A 20,541-nucleotide genomic window follows, 5' to 3' on the forward strand; every position below is an offset into this window, starting at 1 on the left:
ACAGTGACTGATTAGGCAGCCAGACTGCTCTTTTTATCTGTATCATATATCTGCCTGTTCTAAATAGAACACAGGCGGATGCTAAATAAGGCCTCTCAGATGCAAGGAGGCAACAAAGGACTGTAGCCAACATACAGGTAAACTTTCATCCATCTATGGGAGGGCAAATCACAATATTTAGAGTAGAAGGAATCCACCCACAGGATCGACCCACAGGTAAAGCCAGAGGTCAATATCACTTACAGCTGCTTTAATTAAGGATATTAACACTTATAAAAACAATGAAATTACCTTTAAATATGGTTGAACACTGTTACAAATAATCAAAGTTAAAATTGCTGAAGAGTGCTGTTATTTGTTAGGTTTTATTATATAACATACAAATCATGTACATTTAATCACTATTTAATATATTAGAATTATATACCACCCATAAACATTTTGTTTACATTTTTTAATGCAAAATAACTGATGTATATCATATATAACATTTGCAATATGGAACATAAAATAGTCACTAACAAAAAGCAAGAACATATAACAGCAAACTTATACTGCTCATGCATGTGGTGCATGACACTACTTGACTCTCAGCGCTGTCTTATGCATCACAGTCAAGTGATGTCAGTAAAATAAAGTCTCAAACTTTTTGAAATACATTGCCAGAACGTCTACTGTCACTAATTTGATCTAATTTAATAAATACACTGTATTAAATTTAAATGTAACATATTTAGTTGAAAATGACTTTGCAAAAATGTATTTATGTCGAAAAACACATTTCCTGTTATCACTTTTTTTAGTAATTTTATGGTTATTCACTTAACAATTCCTGTTATTGTTATTTTACATGAGGCATGTAAATTCACTCTTTATTTTCTTAATTCACTGTGTATTTGAAGGGAAGTAGTTTTGGCTGCAATGACTCACTCACCTAGTAGCATGCATTCAAGAATATGATTTAGTTTTTTACTTGGATTGGTTTTAAAAAATATCAAATTGCCTGAATATCTTATATTGAACTGTAATTGATGGTAGGTGCTATTTACATCCTGTAAGTAGTGTGGTGCAAAAGTGAATTCCCCTTTTCCTCCTCGAAATGTATCTAATCTTATAAAACCGTAACTGAAATTATAAAAGAAAAATATGTCACACCAGCAACAGAAAGTACCTAAGGGACGACATCTCTGCTATGCCCTTGATGTGGAATTAAATGTTCTCCACATGAAATACGCAGGAGGAGTGAGTCATGAGGAGTAATCAGCATCAGCTATGATCTGTTCCTCGCCCTGACATAGTTTAGCTCAACAGTCCCAGGATCCTATTAACTCCCACTTCCGCGCAACATATTCAGGGTCAGTACCTTGGCTCGGCCTTGGAAAAGTAAGGCTGACGAACCCAAGCAACTCCACAGCTTAGAGCACCTCCTTGTCACACACGGGAGTCAGACAGAACTGTACTGTATTGTATAAAATCACAGTAACAAGCAATGTACTGTAAAAAATTACAGTGTCAGCCACAGTCACAGTCTCAATCAAAGCAATGTACTGTAAGAATCACAGTAAAAAAAGTCAAAAATCCTTGTGACAAGCAATTTACCAGTTGCGGCTCGTCAATAGGGGGCGCTAAGACAAATCATAATGACCTTCATCGAACAAGACTTTATTTTTTTAGATGAGCAATCTAAATATTATACAGTGAGTGAGTAACATGAATAATCTGCAATAAAAATGCAGATTAAAAATGTTCTATGTTGTGTAAAGTTTCTGAGAGGTGATGTAGTTCTGGCCCTGGGTGCAAAAATCTTTGGCCATAGCTCTCGTTATAAGTTGTACATGTACACTTCAAGCTTGCTGGGTGCCAACTTTCGAAAAGGAACTGATGTACGAGCAGATGATGTAGAAGTTTGAAGAGAGTTGGAGGAGCCTTGTCTGATAGAGTGAGTTGCGTTAAATAGATCCAAATGGAGAAAGAAAATTCAGTTAAGTCGCTGAAAACAATGGCGATTGAGAGGAGAACAGGAAAGGAGGACAGTGAAAGAGCTCGGACCTGACCAGTAGGTCATCATGATTAACCAACAAGACAGAGGAAGATGGTACACGCCGTCTTTTTCATGAGGCTGGTTTGCTAAGAAGTTGTGGCTTACTGCATGCAGTGAGGTTAATGCTTTATTTTGCTTTCCCTGCCTCCTTTTTTAAACAGCAGGAACCGAATCAGCATGGATCCAGTCAGGTTTGACCCATTTGAAGCACTTTGCAGAAAAAGTGAAAAGGCATGAAGAAGCTTAGAGCTGCATGGAAAATGCTATACATCTTGGCATGTTTGGTTGAGTAGATATCGCTGCTCAGCTTGATGAAGGCTACAGGATAGGGATCCGAATACAATGAGGAGGTTGACAAAAACAGGCACATCTTGTCTAAAATAATAGACTGTGTAACGTTCTGTGGCTGCGTGGCAATGATGAAAGTATACGCTCAAAAAATCTGGGTGATTTCAGAGGACTGCTGGATTTTGTATCATCACTAGATGTAGCAGTACAAGAACATGTGCACAGCGCTGCTGTGTTTAAAGGAACATCTGAGACAGTATAGAATGAACTCTCAGTTTTGAGAGAGCACATCATTGAAGAAATCAGGAGGGCTGACTTTGTTTTAAGTCATTTTTCAAGCTAAAATGTCAAACATTTGCTGTTACCAGCTTCTTGACTGTAATTCTTTGCTGCTGTTCTTCTTGTCATTTATGATAGTAAATGAAGAGTCTTTAGGTTTTGATCTGATGGTTTGACAAGAGGGCTCTGGGAATTTGTAAATAATAATCATAACATTTGTATTATTATTATTACTTATAATAATAAGTTTGTAAACTTCTGTATTTAATGAGTCATTTTAATGTGGTAATTACACTTTTTTTGTGGAAGAACCATATCAGACAAATATTACTGTTCCAAGCAAGAGTATTCTTACTTTAATTTATTTAAATAGACTGGTGTGATGCACCAGTAGGGTGCTTTGGCGCGTCCTACTGGTGACACATGGTCATAGTGCATCTGACAAATGACTTTTTGGTCTCATTTTAATCAGCACTATCATCGTAGGTGCCAATTATGTGTGTAAATTATTACTTTGCATAACATGAACTAAAGTGTTAAAACATGATATGTTCTAAGCCTGAATCAGTACTGTTTTATCAGTGCCTGCATTTCAGCAATTCAGAAGTTAACTACGAGGTAAATTAGTCAATAATCAAGGTAACATTATTTGTAAGGTTCAGTAAGAGGCTGTCTACATCCGTGGCTCTTATAGCTAACATTATGATGCACTTCTGAGCAGTTAATGGAACAAGTGAGATCTGGATTCGTAATTAGTTTAGTAAATTTGCTAATGTTACCAAGTCACCTGTCAGCAGTTAAACATCTCTCTTTTATGCAAAGTCTGTCTTGTACAGTACAATTGTGCATGTTTACAGGGATTCATGTTTGTGCTGTTCCCATTCTTGGCAAATTGCATCCCGAAGGTGAAATTGTGTATTTTTTGCAATGGGTGCACAGTGTGATGACTTAAAGAATGAATCATAGTTATACGCAATGCTTTGTTGTTGTTCTTTGTCTTAAGGTAAGTTCATTGCACTGTTTGTTTAAAATTGTGCAGCTGACGGCTGAAAGATAAGAGGTTTGCATATGCTGAGCATTTGACTGTGAAAAGTAGGGCCACACGCAAAAAAATCTAAATGTTGTCAAAATCAAAATTTGGTCGAGTACAATCTCCATATTGCAGAGGCTGCAATTATTTATTTATGTATTTATTTATTTTGATAAAGGTAAAATGTGGAACAGGCCCACAAATCTTGTTCTTATTTTTTTAACCATATCCTGCAGCCTTAGTGAAAGAGTGCAAAAAGAAGTAATGTGTGTGCTGTTTTGCATGTGTCTGTGATGACTGTGAAAATCAAAGCAATGTCTGGGTCCAGGTAGCATTAATTTCTTTATGAGTATGCAAATTAAATATGGCATTTATAAGTGTAGGAACCTCTGTCCATCGCCTCTGCATTAAATTGAGGCCTGTTGTTCTTGTTAATTCTTCTCATCTGGATGAAGATTATTTACAGGAAGGAGGCGCCTTCCAGGCTGACCATCTTATCTCCTGGCAGAGAGGATAGTGTTCTTCTCGACCATAAAGACTTCAAATGAGGACAGTTGTAATTAATTTACAACTCAAAGCCTTTGGATGAACTTACTCTCCCATTTCTGAACTCTCTCTCCCCTTTTGAACAGATAAAACTCTTCCCACAGGTCATGTGAGTCCTGTGACAGTTCACCAGGAGGGACGAACCAATGTCATCAGAGGATGTGTTAATACAATGTCTTTACATTTGCAGATTAAGTAACACGCCTGATCACTTTCTACTTATTTCTCTCTCTGTCTCTATGACTTCTGATCCACAAACATTCACAGAGTGGACATCGGACACCTTCTGACGTGTTTTTCTATGCTGTTACTCTGTCTTTTTTAATTTACGACTTATGCCTGGTACGCTATCTGGCTCACATTCCATTCAAATGGCCTCTGTATTCTTCCAGATTTCAGACCATGTCTAATTAACCATTAAGTCAGTATCTCACAATCTTATTTCTAACATATTAAGAAACAGTAAGAGAAGCTCATAAAACTGATCTTTCTCCCGTTTCTCTACGATTAAGATTGACTGAGATCAAATTTTAATGTTTAATCTGTACTGTGTTCGGTGGAACCACAGCACCTCCTGATGGTGAGTCCTGATGCAGTTGGACGAGAAATATTCTGTTTAATATGTTCATGGTTATAACCAGTAAATGACTCTGATATGTCTTTGTTTTAACAAGTATTAAGCTGAATATGTATAATTAATGTTTAATCACGTCATAATCCTTGTCATGATAGACAAAGTACATCTATTGAGCCATGGTGAGAAACTGAGAAGGTGAAGCACGGTTTAGTTCAGTGAGTTTCTGTGAATCTTAACACCTCCACTAAATCTTGGAGATAAAAGCCGGTAAGCCCCGCCTAGACACGCCTCGATTTGCAAGTAATAAAACGGAGAGATCACGTCTCTCGGTTCAGTTTTTCAGTTTAGTTTTTTTGTTTAGTTTCAGTTTGTTTACAGTTTTGTTTTTGTTCAGTTTAATTTTGTTTAAGTTTTTCTTTTGTAACTTATTTTGAAGCTCTTTACTTTACTTTGAAACACGCTCCAAGACAGCGATCTCATCAGAAGTGCTCACGCGTTGATTTTTCTCACTTTATATTTTTCGCAGTATTGATTAGCTTCTTTTATTAAGTTTGTACCAGAACGAAGTTCTGTTTTAATTTGTTTTATACCGTTAAGTATCGTAACTCGCTTTTGAAGAAGTAAACTTAATTTAGATTACCTTGCATTAACTAACAACGGAAGGTCCGCCTGATCAACGTATCCTCCTCAGTTATTTTATTCAAGAAGTTAAATCTAGTTTACAAAGTCAGAGCCTGAAAACCACTCGAAGAAACGAAGAAGAACATCTTTATCAATCATCATCACGACACAACAACTTGCTGTGTCCGAGACCGTGCAAGCGGTTTCCAACGAAAGACAGACTCTGTGACAAGCCCCCAGCGCTCGCTAGCGGTATCATCCCGCTGGGCATTGAGCCAAGATCTGCACCGGATCGGTACGGGACCAGCTGCCCTCTTCCTAAGACAAAGGACCGAGGTGCCCAACCGACTGATACCGGACGAGCTGACCCCGGCCATCGGACCGGGACTGACTGACTGCTAGAGCTGCAAAACACCTGAGGAAATCCGCCGCCGCGGACTCAACACCTCTGCGGTGAAAGTAGGCTCTCCATCACTCACAACAGCTGGATTCACACATGATACATGAGATGGTTTATGGCTCTGGTTCTGATCTTTTAGCTTAAGAGAAATTCGGTTAGGGTCTCGTTAGTATTAAAAATTACTACCGTAATATTTAAATGCTTCAACCTAACTCGTGATCTCACCATCAGCCTATATTCCACTAATAACCCATTACTTAGTTATTTCACATTTCCTGTTACCTGTGTTATTCATTTAAATTGCCATTTCATTTATTTAACCTGAATTATTTAGTCAATAAACATGTTTAACCGCATGTCGTTGTCTGTGCAGGTTTGTTTTTAATGTGGAGAACCGATGGATATGTGTAGAATTCACTACTTCATATATGAGATGAATAAATTGATCTGAAATTGATTAAAATTGATACAAGTTAAACTTGTCCAGTCGAATTTGATTAATTACCTCCGGATTATTCAAATAGACAAAATAACGGAGGTGGTGCCCCATTAACGAGTGTTTATTATTAGTGTATCTCCTACATATTATTATGGTGCCGTCCGTGCGAGGCCACCTAAAACCACAGTTCTCTGCATTAAATTGAGGTGTACAGACAAACATCGGTTTTAATAATCAAAAACCCAAAGCTGTTTAATGTTGTTTGGCTGTCCACCGAGTGATTAGTGCAATACTTAACCTTATATTCTCTACTGCATATACCTTGAATTGTGTGTGAGCATAAAACTTCGCTGAGATTTGATTTCGCTGCTTAATATGAAATTAATGTGTATGGATGCTGCGTTGTAACCAGATCCGTGTGTGATAAAGAGCCTTCAACATCCCCGCATGTTGGAAATTAATGTGTAGATGCTGCGTTGTACCAGACCTATGATTTAAAGAGTTGTTCAACGCCGCCGTGCGTTAATGCTTCATGTACAGATTCTGCGCTGTAATCACCAGATCTGTGAGTTAAAATTGTTCAGCGCCGCCGTGCGTTAATGTTTCGTGAACAGATCCTGCGTTGTACCAGGTCTGTGATTTATTTGCATGCATAAGTGTCGCTGCACACTTCTTAAAGTAACCGGTTTGATGAATCATAAGCTGTTGCGCTGTGCCAAAGCTTAGAGATTCAGCTGAGATAAAGTCTATATCTACCGCGATGTTCCGGAGATATTTGTAACTTGCTCAGACCCTCGTGTGTTCTGATTTAGATTAGCTACCTAAACAGAAAACAGCTGTGCAAACAGTGAGAGGTTTATTTGATCTACCCCGTGTAGTATCAAGATTGGTTGCTATGGCAACAATCTCGTTCAGAAGACAGTATATTTGACTGTGTAAAGGAGGACAGAAAACCTCTATCAGTTGAAATTGTGAAAACACAAGTAAATGAATGCAATGCTAGTTGCTGGTTGAATGTTTTCTGAAGTGCTGAAAAACTTGTTGGTGCTAAAATTAAAGTGGCAGGATTCACTGCGTGTGACCAGTGAACTCAACTGCTGTAACTTTGTCTTAGAGAAGTTAACCCTCCAGAGCCCAAACCGTCACTGACCCAAGCCTTGAAAAACAAGGGGGGTATATCAGTGGGCGGAGCTAAAAAGTCCCTCCTCTAGACTCTTCTTCGTGTAGCCTTGTTAAAATTAAAATTCTGCGATAGCGCCCCTGGTGGCCGACTCTGTAAAACCTCCGAAGTTGCGATAGCGCCCTCTGTAGGACGATTCGGTAAAAGATTTTTATTTTGTGATAACTTCTTCTAATGACCAACTCTGTGAATATTAAATTTGTAACAACACCCCTGGTGGCTGATTCTGTTAACAACAAATACATTTGAATAGCATATTCTGCTGGCTAACTTGATTAATTGAATTTTGTCTTTCAGCTTTAATAGACTGAAATCCCACACAGGTACTTGCTAAATTGTATTATTGGAAACCTGTGATACTGCAATAACTACTATAGTGAATTAATGTGTCTCATTATTCAGGTAAATCGAATAATTAAGTTGTAAATTACGAATTTGACAACTTTAACCAGATTTGACAACTTTATTCCAAATTCAATTGAAATTTTTGTTGTATTACTTGGAATTTGATCTTGATATATGCTACGCGCATGCAAGTCAAAGAATTAAGCTGTTAACTACACATCCAAGTACTTTTAATCGAAAGCCACATTTAGATCAAATACTTTAGTCATTGTTGTTAACACATTAGCTGTCAAATCCTTTGAAATCCAAAACGTCTGCTGTTTTTGAGCTTCACAAATTGAGTTAATTAACCAAGCAAACCCCACCTCTAATTGAAAACAATTAGAATTTAAAAAGCAAAAAAAAAAAAAATAAATAAATAAAACAAAGTAAATAGAATTTTGAATTGAATTTCTTTTCTTCTAAAAACAATGGCAGGGCCCGGTGATTCTGACACCGTGAGCCTAGTGAATCCCTTAGACAATCTAGATTCAGTAATATTGGATCTCACCACAGAGTTGCTACCAGATTATGCAGACAAAATCCAGAAGACCGACCCTAATGAGCTACATGAAATAATGTCCGCGTTAGTATGCCAGTCCCTGACTGAAGAAATGAAAGGAAAAGCCAGAGAGAAAATGTTAGGGATGATGGTTATCGTGATGTCTGCACAACAAAAACGCAGAGACCAACTGCTAGAGAACGCTTTAGCTGAAATAACCCCTAAAAAGCAACATGAGAAAACTAAAGAGTCCTTAACTAAAGCAGAAGACTGCATTAACCGACTTGAGTCTCAGGTTAAAGCACAAAATGAGGAACAGGCTGAAATGCAGGAAGAAAACTCAGAGCTCAAACAAGTCCTTCACGCCCAAGGGCCAGAGCTAGATAAAACAGAATATGAACTTGGAGAAGTAACTAAACATCTTGAAGATGCTAACAAAGACCTTGGAAAAGCAACCAAGGAAAATAAGGAGCTAAAAATTAAGCTCAAAGTTTGGGACAGGGCCAGAGAAAGGGAAAGGAAATGTCTACATGACATGCAACAGGCACTAAAAGAAGCCAGGGACCAAGTTAACGAATCCCATCTTGAACAGATGGAACAAGAGGCAGAGCTCAAAGAGGTTAAAAGGGAATTAAAGCACTCCTTTGAGTATAGTTCATTCCCAAAAGCGCCTGCAGGTGCAAACTCTCATGAGGAAAACAAAAAGAGCAGATTCCACAGGAACGCTCAATTAGACATGTCCCCGCCACGATCTATGTCACCCATAGATCCTGTTGTCCAGTCTCGGACTGACAGGGACCTGCGTGACCGAGATAAAAAGTCTCCCTCCTCTCAGCCTCTCCCTCCTCCAAGCGCGCAATATTCGCGAAACCCCTCCGACAGGGACCTAGATAAAATAGCTCGAAACATAATGCATTTCGAACCCAAACCTGGTGCCTTTAATGAAACTCACAGGCAATTCGACCCTGAATTTTTTCCCAACCCTCCCACCCGAATGATCGGCATTGCCGCTCAAGCTCAGGTAGTAGCCAATGCTCCTGACAACTCTTCAGCACCGAGACGTTCCGGTCCTGACTTGAAATACTTGCATGACGCACGCACTGCCTTGCGCATTGTCGAGGGCCTCCTTGTACATGTCTCCGACGCTCTCACTTCACCTGCATTCGTGGTGCCTCAGAGCCACAGGGGGGTGATGCTAATGCAGGCCCATAACTCTCCATGCGCAGGACATAGAAAAGCCAAAGCAACATACCAGGCACTCCAACAAGTAGCCTATTGGCCACACATGCAGGAAGATGTAGCAAACTACATCAAAGACTGCTCAATTTGCTGTCAGGCCCAACTGTCAAACCTGCTTCACAGGGCTCCCTTCCCACGAAGGGGCCACAGAGCCTACTATGACCAAAAAGTGTCCCATGACAAAGTCGAAGTGGGGGACAAGATTTGGTACTACACCTCTGCTCCCCTGACTAGAAAGGCCAACCAAAACACCAGAAGGCTTGCCCGCAAGCTTCTGCCCCAAAAGATCAAAGTAAACAAAGGCCAGAAAGAGCAGACACTTAAGTGGATCCATCGCAACCAGATGAAACCACACAAAAACCCCATGGGACTTGACAGGGATGCAAACTTCTCTGATAGGTCATAAATAAGGATAAAACCTTTAAAGCACCTAAAAGTGCCAATCGCGAGAAGAATTTTTTTTTTTGTCAACAAAGGTCACTGTTGTTCGCGTCATTTACAAAGTTGAATTGAGAAATAGGCTTTGTAAATTAACCTGCTAACTTAACCTGCTTAACTAAATACAGTCCTTTGATTCACCCAAAACTAATTGATTCAAAGTGGGGGTTAATCTAACACGTTTGCCCTTTAGTCCAAAGTGTATAATAAATTGAAAAGTAGAATTAAAACCAAACTCTGAGATTGTTCGCAAGGAACATCCCAGACTGTTGATCACCAGCTGTCGTCTACACACAAAGAAAGTGTTTATCAGAATGACAGACTCGACTTACAGGTTACAGCAGTTGCAGAAGTTCACTGTCACTCAATCAGAACTGAGTAATTTAGTTGCAGACCTAAACAATTAATTGGTGAATCCTTGATAAAGCTATCAGCTATAAAGCTTGTAAGAATATTTTGTTGGTTTAAATCTTGGACTCTCTACAGTTCATGCTGTAAGTTTATTCACAGTAAAATCGCCATGAATGTGAATTTCAAGCTGAAATCCCAGACATCAGAGCGCAGATCAACCAACAACAGCAGGTGCTACAAACATAAGCCAATCATTGTAGAGCATCATTTTGGTGGTCGAAACCCACAGTGAAGCTCTGAATAAAACTCTCCTTGCTATAATCAGAATTAGAATCAGAAATACTTTAGTGATCCCTGAAGGGATATTGCTTGTGTTACAGCTGCTCCCAGTCAGTCTTAGAAAATAAGCAGGAATGTACATCTATATGAACAGTGTAATAAATATTTACGTGAGTAATCATTCTCCTTTCAGTCATGTCGGTTGATTATGCTCACACACAACCTGTCAGTTCGTTATGGCAGACACGCTGAGAGACATTGGATCCTCAGTGAACAGCTCAGCCATAAATAAGATTCTTCTGCATCTTATCCCACTGTTTCTGGTGAAGTAAATTTATCCACCATTACCAGAGAACGTTATCCTATACACTGAAAATTTAGCTCCATCATTTGGACACAAACCAATATGAAATCAAGAAATCTAAATTTTTCGACAAACACACACTTGAGTTAGAGCAAAACACTCGTACTCAAGTGCAGTGATCAGTTATTGATAGCGACTCTCACAGTTAGTTGATAACAGTTACTATTGACAGTTCTATAACAGGCTCCTTAATTCTATAAGATTAAGAGTAGAACTTTCCACTAACCAAGTTAGTATTATCAGTACTGTTTTCCCTTATTTTTCCTTTACTATATGATTAGACCTTAGCACATGCCAAAGTCAGACACCATCTCTGATCATAAAGTGTGCCACCTGTGCTCCTCGACGATGGACATCATGACTTCATCGATCCAAAGTTCCCGCTACTACGGTCATTCAGATCGAAGTGGGGGATATGTAGGAACCTCTGTCCATCGCCTCTGCATTAAATTGAGGCCTGTTGTTCTTGTTAATTCTTCTCATCTGGATGAAGATTATTTACAGGAAGGAGGCGCCTTCCAGGCTGACCATCTTATCTCCTGGCAGAGAGGATAGTGTTCTTCTCGACCATAAAGACTTCAAATGAGGACAGTTGTAATTAATTTACAACTCAAAGCCTTTGGATGAACTTACTCTCCCATTTCTGAACTCTCTCTCCCCTTTTGAACAGATAAAACTCTTCCCACAGGTCATGTGAGTCCTGTGACAGTTCACCAGGAGGGACGAACCAATGTCATCAGAGGATGTGTTAATACAATGTCTTTACATTTGCAGATTAAGTAACACGCCTGATCACTTTCTACTTATTTCTCTCTCTGTCTCTATGACTTCTGATCCACAAACATTCACAGAGTGGACATCGGACACCTTCTGACGTGTTTTTCTATGCTGTTACTCTGTCTTTTTTAATTTACGACTTATGCCTGGTACGCTATCTGGCTCACATTCCATTCAAATGGCCTCTGTATTCTTCCAGATTTCAGACCATGTCTAATTAACCATTAAGTCAGTATCTCACAATCTTATTTCTAACATATTAAGAAACAGTAAGAGAAGCTCATAAAACTGATCTTTCTCCCGTTTCTCTACGATTAAGATTGACTGAGATCAAATTTTAATGTTTAATCTGTACTGTGTTCGGTGGAACCACAGCACCTCCTGATGGTGAGTCCTGATGCAGTTGGACGAGAAATATTCTGTTTAATATGTTCATGGTTATAACCAGTAAATGACTCTGATATGTCTTTGTTTTAACAAGTATTAAGCTGAATATGTATAATTAATGTTTAATCACGTCATAATCCTTGTCATGATAGACAAAGTACATCTATTGAGCCATGGTGAGAAACTGAGAAGGTGAAGCACGGTTTAGTTCAGTGAGTTTCTGTGAATCTTAACACCTCCACTAAATCTTGGAGATAAAAGCCGGTAAGCCCCGCCTAGACACGCCTCGATTTGCAAGTAATAAAACGGAGAGATCACGTCTCTCGGTTCAGTTTTTCAGTTTAGTTTTTTTGTTTAGTTTCAGTTTGTTTACAGTTTTGTTTTTGTTCAGTTTAATTTTGTTTAAGTTTTTCTTTTGTAACTTATTTTGAAGCTCTTTACTTTACTTTGAAACACGCTCCAAGACAGCGATCTCATCAGAAGTGCTCACGCGTTGATTTTTCTCACTTTATATTTTTCGCAGTATTGATTAGCTTCTTTTATTAAGTTTGTACCAGAACGAAGTTCTGTTTTAATTTGTTTTATACCGTTAAGTATCGTAACTCGCTTTTGAAGAAGTAAACTTAATTTAGATTACCTTGCATTAACTAACAACGGAAGGTCCGCCTGATCAACGTATCCTCCTCAGTTATTTTATTCAAGAAGTTAAATCTAGTTTACAAAGTCAGAGCCTGAAAACCACTCGAAGAAACGAAGAAGAACATCTTTATCAATCATCATCACGACACAACAACTTGCTGTGTCCGAGACCGTGCAAGCGGTTTCCAACGAAAGACAGACTCTTTGACAAGCCCCCAGCGCTCGCTAGCGGTATCATCCCGCTGGGCATTGAGCCAAGATCTGCACCGGATCGGTACGGGACCAGCTGCCCTCTTCCTAAGACAAAGGACCGAGGTGCCCAACCGACTGATACCGGACGAGCTGACCCCGGCCATCGGACCGGGACTGACTGACTGCTAGAGCTGCAAAACACCTGAGGAAATCCGCCGCCGCGGACTCAACACCTCTGCGGTGAAAGTAGGCTCTCCATCACTCACAACAGCTGGATTCACACATGATACATGAGATGGTTTATGGCTCTGGTTCTGATCTTTTAGCTTAAGAGAAATTCGGTTAGGGTCTCGTTAGTATTAAAAATTACTACCGTAATATTTAAATGCTTCAACCTAACTCGTGATCTCACCATCAGCCTATATTCCACTAATAACCCATTACTTAGTTATTTCACATTTCCTGTTACCTGTGTTATTCATTTAAATTGCCATTTCATTTATTTAACCTGAATTATTTAGTCAATAAACATGTTTAACCGCATGTCGTTGTCTGTGCAGGTTTGTTTTTAATGTGGAGAACCGATGGATATGTGTAGAATTCACTACTTCATATATGAGATGAATAAATTGATCTGAAATTGATTAAAATTGATACAAGTTAAACTTGTCCAGTCGAATTTGATTAATTACCTCCGGATTATTCAAATAGACAAAATAACGGAGGTGGTGCCCCATTAACGAGTGTTTATTATTAGTGTATCTCCTACATAAGCAAAAGTTCATAATGATCCCTTGTACGTTTTGTCCACATATATCTAATACTGGTTTTGCTTATGTCATGCTCAACTAGGCCATGCAGGAGTGCAGTACAGTCCTCATTGATGCCTTCAAAAACAGACCCACAAATGATCTTTTCAAAAAAATCCTGTCCACTGAAGATGAATAAGACGAAGTTGGAACCTTCCTGCTTCAAGTCCTGTGGATTTTAGATCTGTGCATATGTAACTCTCTGGTGACAAGCTATCTATCTATCTGTCTGTCTAAATTCTTGAAAACTTAAGTAATGGCTGAGACTGTTCTTTTTATTCTTTCTAAACTTCTCTCAGTATTTTGATGTCAGAAATATTATTCAATGTATGGACATTTTAGCTTACTTTGTTTGTTGATAAGATGAAAATAAAATCCTAACAATAACCCTTTCTACAGCCCGTTAGTGACCTCATTGTGGCTATGGCTGTTCAGATCCCTTCCCTTTAAGCCTTGTTTAATCAATACTTTACTTTATTATACTTAAATATATATTATATTAATACTTTATTTTAAAAAATAACCTAATATTTCTTTTTATGAAATATGTAAAGCATTCCTTTAGGACATAGTGCTTAGTTAATCTGTGAACATATTGAATTCACTTTTTCTAGCTAATGCATATTTTAATGATAATAGTCCAAAATTGTGTGAGAATGCATAGTTTTTAGTCAAATAACATCCCCCAGAATTCCACCAGGCCAAATGAACCCACAGCCACCACTCAACCGAGGCCTTCCAGAAACCTAGGGAAAACCTTGGATTTGTATTAACAGTGTTTCTCATACTGTGCTCGTCCATTAAAGTTTAATGAACATTATCATTTTTGTAAAGGTCTTATATAGGGTTACATTTTAGTATAAAGATTTCTAAATTTTTCAGGTGTACTCTGTGTACATTGTAACTAATAGCACTTGTTAACCCCACTTTAAGATCAGCTCAGTCATTCATAAATAGTAAATAATAATTCATATGTCAAAAGTTCAAAGACAAAAAAATGGCGCAAGTAAAGAACTGATGTGTTTTAGTCATTCTTGTCTCAGGAGACACCTTGACTAGTGGACGCTGGATGATGAGCATTGAAGGCCATTTTGCACCCTGCTACATAATCAAACCCTGAGTACCAGGAGGAGGTGGAGTTCATTCAGAGGTAAGAGTTGAACTCTGACAACCTCAGAACATGCTTTTTACAAATGTAGATGTTAAATGCGATCCATAAATGCCAATACACAAACGCGATTGTATGCATCATGAAGCTGCTAAAAAATCTGCATTAAATGTTTTGTGTGTATGACACTTTTCAGGTCCTTCATAGGCACGAACTCTGAGAGAGAGAGACACAAATGTCACAAGAAGGAGGGACATCAACAACCACAGGGTGAGTTGTACAGAGAAACAGGTTGCAGTGAATCCGCCTTGTCTCCACTCTGAAAACGGATGGACTACCAGGGGCAGGAGAATTTATCAAATGGTAAGAAGAAGCACATATACACATACACGCCAATATTATATGAAATGTTATAAAGTGCAGCCATAGTGTGTGTCTGATCATCTATCACCGTATCTCTCTTTTTTCTTATTTTCAAGGATATTTTTGGGGTAATTGAGCCTAACATATTGTCCTCTCTGCTCTTTTCAATATATCTGGCTGTTCCTTGGACCCTGGACCCTGCTGGACCAGTATCTGGACCTGAGGTACTCTTCATGTCTTTCTTTTATTTTTGGTTACAAGTAATTCCAACTCACTCAGTGTTTTTTCTGTCAGACTTATTTTTATATGTGGATATACAGTATGTACATTTTTAATATCCTTTATACACTTGAAGGATTTTGTAAGACATTTTTGAACAGTTGTGAATGTAATTTGTATTTTTAATAAACTTTGACCAGTTTCTTTAAAATATCCAGATATTGCAATTGTTTTTTTAATATATGTAAAGTGAAATACTAATTGATGAATTGACTTATATACATTATACAACGTAGATGGCAAACCATATGCAGTTACAGTATGTTTTTTTTTTTTCAAATGTTCACAATTTACTGTTGACGTCTGGCTCCAAAAACTGCAGCCACCCGTGAGATAACCATAGCCCACGTGTGCGTGATGTCAGAGCAAGATGGGATCAAGGACAACAAATCTAACAGGCATGCACTGTGCGGCGATCACCGCTGATTGTGTCTGCGCAGGCCTGGCTGATCTCAAGCCTTAATTCACCACATGAACGTGCAGTAGTAATCACCAGACATAGCAGCAAACAGGAGGATCCAGCTTTTTAACACTTTTTAATAAAACTTTATAATGGCCATCTAAATAATGTTTATGGATGAACTACACAGTATTTATTAACCATTTGCATACACAAGTATTATAAACATCAGTTACAAACTTAGCAAATAAACAATTGCTAAATAAATGGTTTATAAAGCAGTTCATTGTTTGTTAACAGTTAAATAACTACTAACTAAAGTTAACTATGAATTTACTTATTCTTAATTTTCTTAATATATTCTTAATTTATTAATGATGGTTATTATAAAGTGTAACCTATAGAACATTATAAAAGAGGCTGACCTTTCAAATGTTAAGATGATGATTACAGACCTAAAAGAAAAAAACCCTGCATAAATGGTCAACACATCCTTCTTCCCTAAACAACAGAATATGTTGAATATGTCATCCCAATAACTCCAAAAATGACATATATCCTCATTTCCCAAAACAACATGACTGTTGCAGTGAACCAGCAAAAGACATGCTGGACCTTTGGTGTATGCTTGCAATTTGGATAGGTTTAGGCAAGAAAACTACTTGGTTAGGTTTAGGAAAAAACCTAAACTTTATGTAACTTCAGGTAACGAACATGCCCACGTTACATATGTCACTTCAGCGACATAGTGTTTGTGATATAACTTAACAACAATAGTATGTTAGACTTTACTGGTTTCACATTGGACATGAACAGTGGTCTCCAGGGTGTTTGATCGAACCATTCATCCTCATCCTTCTCCCTGTGTGGGCTTTGGTTCTCTTTATACTACGTCTTGTCAGGTCCTCTTTTGCTGCCGTAATAATTACGACAGCTGAAGGAGGTTGTCGCCCAACAAGAAATGTAAATATGGTTTGTAATAAGTTGCTTTCACACAAGCAAATAAACTTACTCGAGTCGCTTGCTCAGTAAACCATATCTCTATAGTGGACCAATCCAGAAAAATATACCTTTTTAAATAATGTTCATGTAAAATATGTAATTTATCTTACAGGTATCTGTTACTGGTTAATTGTCAATTGTGAATTGATTGCAGACACACATTGTCATACTATTTTGTTGTTATAATAGTGAAACTATTCAGAGAATGACTTGCACTCAGTCATTGTAACTAATTGCCTCTAATTATCATGTCAAACTCCCTGAAATGGTAATGTTAATTTCTGCAGCTCTGGGTTATTTCGTCCATATGCATATAGTCTGTTGTAATGGTTGTTATAAGCAGTGGATTTTTTAAAATATTTTTTATTTAGTATAGTTTATCTTCCAGATATTGAGAGAGGAAGTTGACATATTGATAAAGAAACAGCCTACAGAAATAGGCTAGACACCTACTTTCACTGAGCTGCTTAGAGCACTCTGACCTCTTGGCTACGATTCCACTAGTGTATCAAATTGTTGCCGGGAGCACTAGACTGGTGGAGTTCACCACATGAGGGTAGATTTACTGTCTGATACTGTGAGCTGTAAATCACAGTGTAGAAAAGTGTAGGGCTTTGGATTGTTTCCTATACATGGCCCTATGCATTATTTGATGGAGGACACAGCGTAATAATTTAGGGGCTCCGTGCACTTGCACAATTCAATTTAGCTAATGTGAAAGCTGAATGTGAATTTTCACTAAGTGCAAACCATCTACTGATCAGTTAACTAAATTCTTAGAATGTCAGAAGAAAAATGAAATGAAAAGTAACTGACAGAACTTTGGGGCAGATTAAAGATGTTGGCAGATGGTTGGCAGCTGGCAATGATCAAATTTTTTTCTATTTTTTTGTGGCCTGCAGTTCCTAAAATCTGCTTCTTCTTATGCAGGAAGAACTCATGTCTGGACAATTTCCAATGTGTTAAATTATCAATATTGTTCACCACTTATATTGCATAGGTAGGAAATACTGTAAATTCACGCATGTCCATCGTGTCCATACATAAAGTGTATATTGTAAATTGTCAAATAAACTATGATATTCAAATAACAGACAGTTAACAGAAGAAGTCAAAAATAATTGAGAAGGTGTGGACTTACCTGTATATTCCATGGCATAGCTCATACTGTAAAATTGAGTTTAATGTACCACAGGGTCATGTCTTATTCACCACTCAGTTGGAGTAAAATAAGAACAATCTGTTTAATCTGCCATTTTTTTAAATTTTTGTTTATGCCACTGTCAGTGACTTTCTGCAGACATTTCAATCAGGAAATGCTTCCAAGAAAACAATTTAAATACAGTTATGATGCTACATTATCCTGATATTATCATATCGTATGAGGTAATATTCAACAGGCATGAGTAAATCCCAGGTTCAGCCAACCAATTATTTCAACATGTACACATCAATTTATTTACAATATTTACGTCACAAAACTCAGGGATATCAATCCCATGTCTGTCATTAGGGTGCGATCTAAGTGCTTAACTGAATATAGTGATGTATCCAGTAAATACAATTATTTAAACATAATGTTAAAGGTGTAACTTGTAAGCAAACCAGAAGGTAGCTCAAAAACTAAAGGGGGCAGTATAACTGCTGATGGCTGCTCATTATACTCTTCGCTGTATGTTTGGCTGCAGCAACTAGCTGTGATTGGCAAGTTACCTCAGTTAGCTGTGCAGCTACAGTAAGTGCCCTATTAGCTGACAGGAGTCAGAGGCGGGGGAGTCACCATGGGCAACAGGGCTCAGCTCAACCAGCCTCTCATTGAACACACCTGGGCACCAGACTGGGACTGAACACAGCCTCTGAGACTGATGGAGGTCAATTTGACGACAGCGCATGCAGGATAGAGGTGATTTACAGCGGCTCTGACCAGGGCTATGACTGCGAGGACGAGAAGTCATGGCAGCGGGGACAGGAGAGGCATGAAGCGGCAGAGGCGAGAGAGAGAGTCGAGCGTCAGCAATGGGCAAAAATATATATAGGGCGTATAGGGCTATACCATTTTCACACCTTGATCTGTGAATTGAGGATTTCTTTGGACTAAAGCAGAGGAGATCGTTGAAAGACATTTTGTTTATGATCAGTTAACGAGGCAACTAAGCTTAATTCAGTAAAAGACAAATTTGAATTCAGATGGTATACAGTTGTATTTTTTGTGTTTTGGTTACTTATTAGACTAAGAAGCAAACACTCAACTGAAACTACGGGGGCTGTCGGACTATCACTTATTAAGCTACAAAGTGGGATTAGGAGACAGGACGGGCCGGGGCTAGCTGGTTAGCATGCTTACTTTAGTAGTCATCTCTGCAACACTGCACATAGACATCTTTGAGGTAACATCAACACTGTTGTTTCTTCACACTCTGTTGATATTGTTAGTTAATCTTTTAAATGTTTTTAACTGAAACTTCCATATTTAAAACTCTATATTTGGCTTTTTTGGAGCATGTATTCAGTTTCTTTTTGAGAGCTTTTTTTTTTTTTTTGGTCGCATAGGCACCTGATATCATGTGCCTACACCACCTTGAAGCATCAAATCAACAGCCAGGGATTATGCCCTTTAAGGCTTTTAATGTGAAACACCTGTGCAGGAAGTGTTGACGGTACCTCAGCAGCATTAAAGATGAAGAACATCTTTACAACACCTCACCTTTCTCTTGTTAGTTGGACAGACGTATAGGTAACTCAGGACAGTCTTGGATCCGACTTTGTCATTCATCCTCTCGTATGTGGAGCCATAGTCAGTGGATCTGAATGGAGGAAACAGAGTGACGATGCAGTCAGAGGCAGGTGAATATTACAGTAGATAAACACGACAAAAGCACGCTGAAAGTTTGCAGACATCTAATGGGTAAACAGACTAAAGATTATTGGGACATTGCATGATTCATGTCAAATATATTTACTATGCGGTGATGCAAAAGAATGCAATATCACACCCTACAGTGAAACAACAAGGCTGGTATGGTGCTGTGTATATACAAATTCTCTGTGCAGGAGTGAAACCTCTGGCAATAGAACAAGAGAAGGTTAACCAATCATCTATAGCTGCCAACAAAAACGAACCATTCGAAAGTGTCTGGGGACCTGGCACTGTAAATAATTAATTCTCTCCCAACGACTACTATGAAATAAAATATGACGAGTGCAAAAACATGTGGATGTTCCTGAACCCATGGGCTTTAATAATTCAACAGTGAGAATGAGCCTGTTAGCCAGCATAGTCCCTAGAAACTCCACATGAATCCATCATCACTAGTAACTACCAAATCTGCCTTCAAGAAGAATATTACAGCTTTTATAGGGCTTCACTCGCTTTTCCCTTTTTTTCCTGTGAAAGCTGCATTCCTGTCCCCAGAATTTTCAAATATTTCTCTCAGCGGGGACGAAAGCACCCACCCAAAACTGTGGCATAACTCTCATTTGGATTTGCAGTCTACTTCATGGTGAGGAAAGTGAAGATGATACCTATTTCAGAGTTCTTTCCTTTTTCGGTCAAAGCTCCTTCAGCAGGAACGGCGTTTCATGGAAATTGCAAAGAGATTTCTCTCATTCAAATTCATTCCGGAATGC

The 20,541-nt window shown here is 38.4% G+C and overlaps 1 protein-coding gene and 1 long non-coding RNA gene across 2 annotated transcripts in view; one reads left to right on the plus strand and one right to left on the minus strand.

The window, feature by feature from the left end:
* LOC141004650 (uncharacterized) overlaps window positions 1–14,043 on the plus strand; it is an 81,746-nt gene extending 67,703 nt beyond the window's left edge. Inside the window, exon 4 of the long non-coding RNA XR_012179833.1 lies at window positions 13,806–14,043. This is a non-coding gene — a long non-coding RNA (uncharacterized lncRNA). The remainder of the gene's footprint in view (window positions 1–13,805) is intronic.
* Window positions 1–20,541, minus strand: part of sorcs3a (sortilin related VPS10 domain containing receptor 3a) — a 288,150-nt gene that overhangs the window by 121,647 nt on the left and 145,962 nt on the right. Inside the window, exon 4 of the mRNA XM_073476289.1 lies at window positions 19,619–19,718. Coding sequence (XP_073332390.1) covers window positions 19,619–19,718 — 100 coding nt within the window. The remainder of the gene's footprint in view (window positions 1–19,618; window positions 19,719–20,541) is intronic.

This window comes from Pagrus major, chromosome 1, assembly GCF_040436345.1.
Source record: "Pagrus major chromosome 1, Pma_NU_1.0".
NCBI classification, from domain to species: Eukaryota; Metazoa; Chordata; class Actinopteri; order Spariformes; family Sparidae; genus Pagrus; species Pagrus major.